At 41.4% G+C, this 8,391-nt stretch overlaps 1 protein-coding gene across 2 annotated transcripts in view; it reads right to left on the bottom strand.

The window, feature by feature from the left end:
- Positions 1-8,391, bottom strand: part of SULF1 (sulfatase 1) — a 237,705-nt gene that overhangs the window by 99,241 nt on the left and 130,073 nt on the right. For both annotated transcript variants that reach the window (XM_019527775.1, XM_019527774.1), the window contains exon 6: positions 4,861-5,100. In XM_019527775.1, the coding sequence (XP_019383320.1) occupies positions 4,861-5,100 (240 nt within the window). The remainder of the gene's footprint in view (positions 1-4,860; positions 5,101-8,391) is intronic.

Below are 8,391 nucleotides of genomic sequence, written 5' to 3'. Positions count from 1 at the left end.
CTAGCTTGGCTCCATAGAGCCCCTGCCAGCTGGAACTCTGTAGTCCTACTGCCTTGCTCTGGCCCCAACTGGTGCTGGTGCTGGTACTGGCGCTGGGACACTGGTGTGGGCCCCGTGGACCCACTCACTCCCAGTACCCCCCAGCCCTGCAGTATGGGCAGGGGGCAGCATGCAGCCCAGACTCCCTGCTCCCCAGCAGGGGAATGAATTTGTGCTGAGTGTGGGGAAAAGCGGCCCCTCGCCCACCTCATGGCTGGCACTCCCTGCTGCAGCCACTTGCAGCCCACACCCACCCCTTACCTGAGGTTCCGGTGCAGTGCAGTCACATGGTCCCTGCTGGGGTTTCTGGCTGGGTGGGTGGGGCTGGGCAGGCCCTGCTGTTGTGGGAGCCCACCGGGCTTCCCCTGGGTCCTACTGCCACTGGTTTCTGTCATTTTTGACAGGAACCAAGGACAGATAAATATATTAATTTTCAAAAATGTTTAGGGGCCTCACAGGCCAGATAGAATGGCCTTGTGCCGTATTTTGCCCACCCCTGGTGTAGGCCCCTCAGAAAACTACAAGCCCCACTCCATTGTTAAAGGTACACAATGCTAATTTGTCAGTGATCACCAGCCAGTCCATCTCAATCGACTAGTCGATCATGGAGCCTCTGACAGTCGATCTCAGTCTGTCAGAGGTTCCACGATCGGGAGAAGTAGGATGCATGTGGCTAGCTTGGGCTGATCCACACTCCCTACCACTCAAGCTGGGATGGGTAAGTGGCGGCAGAGCCTGGGCAGCTTGTCCAGGAGGCACAGAGGCAGAGTGGGGTGGGGTGGGGCAGGGGGCTCTTTACTTACAAAAAGTGATCTTCACCATAAAAATGTTGGAGACCACTGAGCTAGATGGACCATTGATCTGTCCCATTATGGCACTTTCATTTTTATGGTATTATTTCTGTTCCATGAACAGATAAGAATTACAATTAGTTTCTCCAGGAACACTGAAATGCATGAATCTAAAATATTTTGATCAGCTTATACTTGTGAATACAAAATTGGACATCAAGTCTTCCCAAAGTCAACCATATAAAAAAAAGTCTAAGTGATTCTTTTGGTGATTTTATTCAAATACAAAAGTAAGGGCAATATCCATCCCTAAACCTGGAATGTAAAACTTACTGGAACATAAAACTTATCGGTTTTGTTCATGGTGCTTGAGCCAGACAGATTTTAGCTCCCTTTCTCATAGCTGTATTGACTATGCAGGGCTACAAGGAGCCAACACTAATATACAGCAACATTAAACAGGTACGACTCAGAGTATATATAAAAATCAAATCCGATGAGTAAAGGGTACCAATTTTACAATTCCTTTTCAAACTAAACTGCACTTTAATGAAACTTTAACTGTTGAAAATGTAAAATCCTATAGAATAGAAATAAAATACTATTAAAAGCAGCAGTGACATTTGCTAAATATCTGCTATGCTCATATTATGGTTCTCTCAAACTATCTACTGCCTAGTTACACTCGCTACTAATAAACAGTACCTTTTGCAAGTGCCATTCTCTACCTTCTGAAAGGCAGAGCTATACTGGGTTTTTTTTCTCCCAGAAGGGTGGAGAGGAAGCAAAGAGTATTGTGGGATGTTGGGGGTCTGAGAGACACTCTGTAGAGGTTTTCTGTTACTACAAGGGTAAATATAGTGCTAAAATTTAATGTACACACATAGTCTTAAGTTATATCAGGGTATATAGAGACTTATATTTCATATATATTTCTTGTGGTGAAAATCAGGATAGAGTTTTTGGGAGCTCAGGACAAGTTAAGAATATATTTAGAGAACTAGAGAGCAGATATTGGAGAAAAGAGAGGCTTTAGCCTCCATGTTTGGAGACTGGGACATGGAAAATGGTGAAATACAGTTGTGTAAAAACAACAGCAATACTACAGCTGATGAAAGAACAGGAAAGCAACAGACCAATGGGAAAGCATTAAACAAGACCAAGAAATCCTATACATAAAATACAAGGATCTAAATGCCTTGAAGAAATTATTTTGACATCAGAAACCACATGGCTAAAAGATTTTGAAGGTTTTTCTCCTGATTTTCTCTAAAGGTTTATTTTTTCAGAATATACTATTCACCCCGTCTGAACAGATGGATTTGATAAAGTAAAAACAAATGTGTTATTCTTCTTCATTTCTCTATAGTTAGTTTCATCTCCCCACATACCTCACACACTGTCCCCTGCCATTTCTCACTGTTAACAATTTTTGTTTTAATATCCACAGGTTCCTATGTTTTTTTTTTAAATCAGGAATCTGTATTGCGCCTGGTTCATGGCTGCATTAATTTTCAGATCATTTAAAAAGTGCTATTGGATAATATGAAATCTTTAATTTTTTTATTTAGTTAAAAGTCAGAATGATTCTGAACACGGATTTCCCCAATTCTGCACAGCACAGTTCCTGGCTATTATTGAACAGTGGTGTATTATATGCACGGTCTGAGGTCCCTGTGCAATGTAGCATCGTCTCCTGTATTAGTAGATAAACGGAGCAGATTAAAAAAAAGGCAAATTTCATTTTGTATTATGACATTTTCCCTCCCAATAAACTCAAACTATGACAGCAATTCATAGCTGTACATTTCAGACCCCAGCCCTCCAATTACCAGTATAGAAATGGACGACGCACTTGTACAGGGCCCCAGTGATTTCAATGGGGCTCTATTCCAGGATAGCAGTCTGCCCCTGAGGCTATCATTTGAAGGATTAGGCACAGAGTTAAGATTGGAGTAGATTAAAGAAAGACGATGATTTATGAATGTTGATGATTTATCAATATTTGAAGACCCAGGGAATATTTGAGGACCTGGTAATTAAAGGCAGTATATAAGCAAGAGAGTGTAGATTTCCTACTAACTGGAACCTGTGCAGGGCTTCTCATAATTTTCTAATAAAGTAACAGTGTGCTTGCACAATGGTGAAGATACTTTAAAGCCTGATTTTAATTAAGCTGTCAACTGTAAGCTTAACTGAGGGATAATTGGAAGGGAGCCCTTATCTGAAAAGACAACGGACTGAGTGAACTCTGAGGCTGATGGTCCATCCCAATGCAGATACTTGTAAAGGCAAACAGCGTATGCTTCTGGAAGTATTTCACTTATTTCATGTTGTTCTTAACTCCTCTGAGACAGTTCCCACCTAAAACCTCATTTTCCTGACAATTTCCTAAAACTAATGGCCATGTGGTGCTTGCTCTCTGTGGGACTTTCCTCTCAATTTTCTCTTGCCCTATTCTTCTTTGACACTTCCCATGGCTCAGATGATATACATGTCATCTAGACAGGGAGGAGGCCCAGAAAAAATCCACTACTACAATAAAATTAACATAGGAGGTTCCAGTACATTAGTAGGTGTTGGCTTTACAAAACCCTATGTTAGGAAGAGAGTAAATGCTCTAACATATTTGACAACTTCCAGGTGGATGTGAGAAAGACTTGGAATACAAATCTGATTGGGAGCACCAACCCAACAATCTGGAAATATTTCTAATTACACTGGAAACTGAAATCAGCATTACCGAGTAAAGACCAAAGAGCCTGATCCTACCACCCTTACTCATAAATAGTACTTTACTCCACCAATAATCCCACTGAAATCATCGATATACTCAGAGTAAAGTAATATTCGGGATGACTGACAGTGCCAAGATTGAGCCCCAAGAAAATAAGTGCTTGTTTTGTTTTGTGGTTTAAACATGATTCAGTCACTCTGAAGGCTTGTGAGAGACTGTTGTGCAGAGGCAGATAGTTTTAGGATACAGCTGAATTAAAATCATTGGTCCAAGCAGACAGCATGGAGACATACAGCCATTATACATTTTCAAAGCAGTCTGTTCCCATGCCTTACACACTGATGGAGACAAACTTGTTTGCCACCAAACTTTGTAAAGAACCCAGCTGGCACTAGGACTTGTGCCTCTTTGGTTCTGTAAAGAAGAGTCTTTGCAGTCAAATGATACTACTGGATAATCTGCATCCTGATGACCTTGTACAGCCTTTATACCTTTGCAAAAGAGTCAGACTGGAGTCTAAAGTTTGTACAGGTTTATTCTTAAGGGGATAAGTGAAACATATATGAACTGGAGGCTTTACGTCAAGCTGAAGCTCAGCCGAAGGGAATGAGAAGAGTTCTTTGTAGATAGAGAAGGGATCTCTCGACCACAGAAAACCACCAGGAATTTACAAGAAAACTACCAACTTATGATGTTGTTCAGCAGAACAATTTTGCTTAAATACATAGTTCAGTTTCAGAAAATGCAAATGAATATCGCCCCAAATTAAAGGCATATCATAGTCTTTACCTTGTTTCATTCCCTCTGTAGGTACTTCATTCCTCTGAGGTCTTTGGCACCATTTCCCTAACATCTTTCTCTATATATGTTAGTGACTTCTCCACAAGCAGGCCATAATACTAACCACAGTCACAGCCAGGGCTGTCAGCTGAACACCACAATGCCATGAAAATGTACTTCTCACTCCTCAGGTGCAACTGTTCCACAGTCTATTCCCTACTTGAGACATCCAGACATGAAAATATGCTGGTCACTATAAGTACATTTCCTTATTTAGTATGTTGGTGGTAAGGCTAGGCAAGCCATCACAAGTAAGCAGTGCCACACTCCAGCCTGACACACATTTTCCCTGCCATAATATTGACACAATGCTTTGCTCTTTAAACCTAATCCAAGACCACATTTGCATCATTTTAGGCAGAAATTTAAAACCAATTACTGAATACACCCCTAATATCCACCATCTTTTTGTTTTTTAATAAAAATCTACTGTACACTGGATTTGTTTCTTACCTGTCCTATACCCAGTGTTGTTGAGATACACTGCAAAAGTACGTGGTTCATGTGTTGCCTGCCAGGAAGGAGAAGAGCAGTTTTCATTGTTGGTATATATGTTGTGATTGTGAACATATTTCCCTGTTAGCATGGAGGATCGAGATGGGCAGCACATTGGGGTGGTTACAAAGGCATTGATGAAAGTGGCCCCTCCATTTTCCATGATCCTTCTAGTTTTGTTCATCACCTGCAAGGACCCTGAAATAAAAAATAACTGATTACGATACAATTAAATATGTATTTGCCATGTTACCCGATTTCTTAAAAATATATAAAGGTCAAATTAATTGCCTTCAGTCACTGGCTTTGGCCACCCTGTAACTTGGCTGGCTCTAATTTTAAGTGAATGGTAAACAGTTTATATCATGAGCTCAAAAATATTTTTTCAGAAGTCTAAGAAGACTGAGTTAGTTTTCTTTCTTGCTTAATCATGAAGCAAAAGTATAGACTAACCTAATTATTTAAGGTTAAGATGTTAGACACGTATGAAATTCACAGACCAGTGGGCCTTTGACTCTTACTGTAGAAAAACTATCAGTTACCTAGGGCAGGGGTTGGCAACATATGGCCCATAGAGCCACTAGATCTGAGCTGTAGAGCCTGAGAAGTTTGCCTATGCCCACTTGCCAGCACTAAGAAGCAAAGAGCAGTGCCAGGGCCAGGCAATTTCCAGCTGCACCCTTACCACTGTTGTTCTTCTCCCTGTGTACAGCCTTCCCCTGGCTGTGGCATGTGCGCAGCTTCCAGGCCTTTCAATAATAGGGGAGCATTACATTTCCACAGCAAGTCAGAAACAGCAATTAACTATACATTTATTATCAGCTAATAGGCAAAGCATTAAATTATTTTTCAAAAGACACTAAGAGATAAAATTCAGTGACAATAATCCTTTGAATGAACTTTGCCTCTGTGCAGATAGGGGGCATATGGGTCTCTCTCAATATCTAAGTGCTAATTCAGAGTCATCTTTGGCATAGAGGATGAAGCTGCATGATAATTTTTGTTAATATTCCCACACTTCAAAAATTACAACAAAATGTTTTGTTCAGTATGGAGACACCATTCTGTACAAATCCAGTTTTAACGGCTTGGAAACTTTTAGGACCTTTTACAACTCATTTTTTATGGAAAAAATGAGGAAGTGAGGTAGAATCTCCAGATCTGCAGCAGCCTCTTGCTGCAGAAAAGCTTTTGCTATGGCCTGTGTGCACATCTACCAAGGGTTTTCCAGGGTCAATCATCCAAAAAGCCACAGATGACCAGGGAGGGGTTAATAGGTCCAAAATAAGTGGTTCTGTATACTGTGGTACTTGTATAACTGTGAGGGATTTTCAAAAGTGGTTTGTAGAAATTTTTTCTTCTTAAAAAAAAAAGAATAGTTTACTTAGTACAGCTGACAGCACTTTGCTTATGGTCAATTGCTATGTCACATAAATAGTTTCATTTGCTGTTTTGTTTGAGTCTTTCACAAAGCAAGAGGATTAAGAAAAACATTTAAAAACCATGAAAAATGTAAAACCACAAAATTGAGATGGATGCTCAAGGGCAGGTGGAGAGCTGAAACCATTTTAAACCATTTGCTTGAATTCAAACTGACCATGTCTTCCAAATGCTATTGTGTTGGTGCTGTCAGGCTAACGTAATTTAAATTTAACTCAGTATATGAAGTTTAACTCTTGCCAATTTTTAAAAGGAAGGGGTAGGAATGGAAAACAAGGTCTTTTAGTCTTTGTGGGAGCCAACAGACCTTTCAATTGGTAAAGTTAATCTCCCACAATATTAGGACCTATGGCCTCCAAAAAACACATGCTGCAGGACTGGGCCCATGGGAAGCAAAGCTCATTAACTTTTTACAGTGCCCCCTTTTGCCAGCATACCTATTTACTAGGGGTGGCTGTATTTGATTTGGATTCAGCCTGATTCAGGGGGCAGTGATTCAATTAGCTGATTTGGATCACTGTCCCAATTCGATTTGCCTGAATCCAAATCTGAGGATTTGATTCCGATTCGGAGAATCAGCGATTCGGACATAGACACAGCTTTATATGTTTCTTCTACATACCTCGACATACCAGGCATGGCTTGTGAATGCTGAGATGTTGGGGGAGATGGAGCATCCCCCGGAAGCATGGGAGGGCCACCCGCACACTCGGCAGTGGACCTGGAAGTGGACCGGAAGTACTATACCCAGGAGGCACCAGATGCCGAGCCAGCGGGGTGTGTGGGGGCTCCCAGTGTGCCCCCCAGCAGACCCGGAAGTGGACCAGAATGGATCTCCTGATTTGATTGAGATTCAGAGATTCTGCCACTGAGTAGGGCCGAATCGCCACCGAATCGAATCAGCGACTGAAGCTTTGCACAGCACTACTATTTACTAACATATTTAGGAAAATGGAAGATTCATATATATAAAGGAAGGGATTGAGAGAGACAGAATTTGGGAAGTTAAGGACTAGTCTTCCTGTTGACTTCAGCTGGAGTTTTATCTGGACTGCTAAATAGAAGTCAAATGAAAGAATATCCTTACTTTATGCTTCTTCAGTTACAGCTTTTGACTCTTGCATGATTGCTCTTTGTGCCTCGGATTACACCTTTGAATTATGAAGGATTGTTCAGCCTCTCTAGAAGCATGTTGAGAAGTTTAGCTGGTTCAACTTTGCATAGTGCTTTCTGATCCTCAGGTGAAAATTGTTACAGGGTGCAAGTGCAGAAGAACAGTAGCACTCTGGTGTACTGTTGCAGCAGTAGCAGCAGTGACGTGCTTTCTGGCTTCAATGCATTATAAATGAGAGGCTGCTGTAATACATCCTCATGTATTACATGTGACTCCATAATTTATTCTTCCAGGTAGACACTGATAATAGATTTAGCCCAATGGAAGCAAACACTTGAGAGCAGGTGAGACTGCTTTCTTTTTACAGCAAAATGCAAGTGGGAGATGGAATTTGCTGTTGTCAAGTTTCAAATCTTTGCCACTTGCAGATCTCCTCAGTGCCTGTGTTCCTTGCCATCTGGAGCAGTATATACAGGTTTTATTAGGCAATGGGATACTGATGTTGTACATGACCAAACTGAGGATGACCCAGGAAGAACCAGATCAAAGATGAATGACCATAAAAATACGGACATTTTGTCAGATCAGAAATTCAGCCTAGCTGCTCAGGGCAATCCTGATTTGAGTGGGAGGTGGACTACCAGATGACCTTCTGTGGTCCTTTTCAACCTCACTATTCTATAATGCTATGAATTGCTAGAGCAATCTATTTGGTAGTCAGATCCTTATTCAAAAACCAAATGTTTCTGGAAGAAGCCTTACTATTCATAGTTTCATAGTTTTATAGCTTCATAGTTTCTAGGGTCAGAAGGGACCTGAGCAGATCATCTAGTCCGACCCCCTGCCATGGCAGAAAAGAGTACTGGGGTCAAACAACCCCAGCAAGGTGTTCATCTAACCTCCTCTTAAAACCCCCCAGGGTAGGAGCCTGCACC

Source organism: Gavialis gangeticus, unplaced genomic scaffold (assembly GCF_001723915.1).
Source record: "Gavialis gangeticus isolate Ggan-Ray unplaced genomic scaffold, GavGan_comp1, whole genome shotgun sequence".
NCBI lineage: Eukaryota > Metazoa > Chordata > Crocodylia > Gavialidae > Gavialis > Gavialis gangeticus.
The sequence above is the reverse complement of the archived record's forward strand: the minus strand, read 5'-3'. Positions and strand labels throughout refer to the sequence as shown.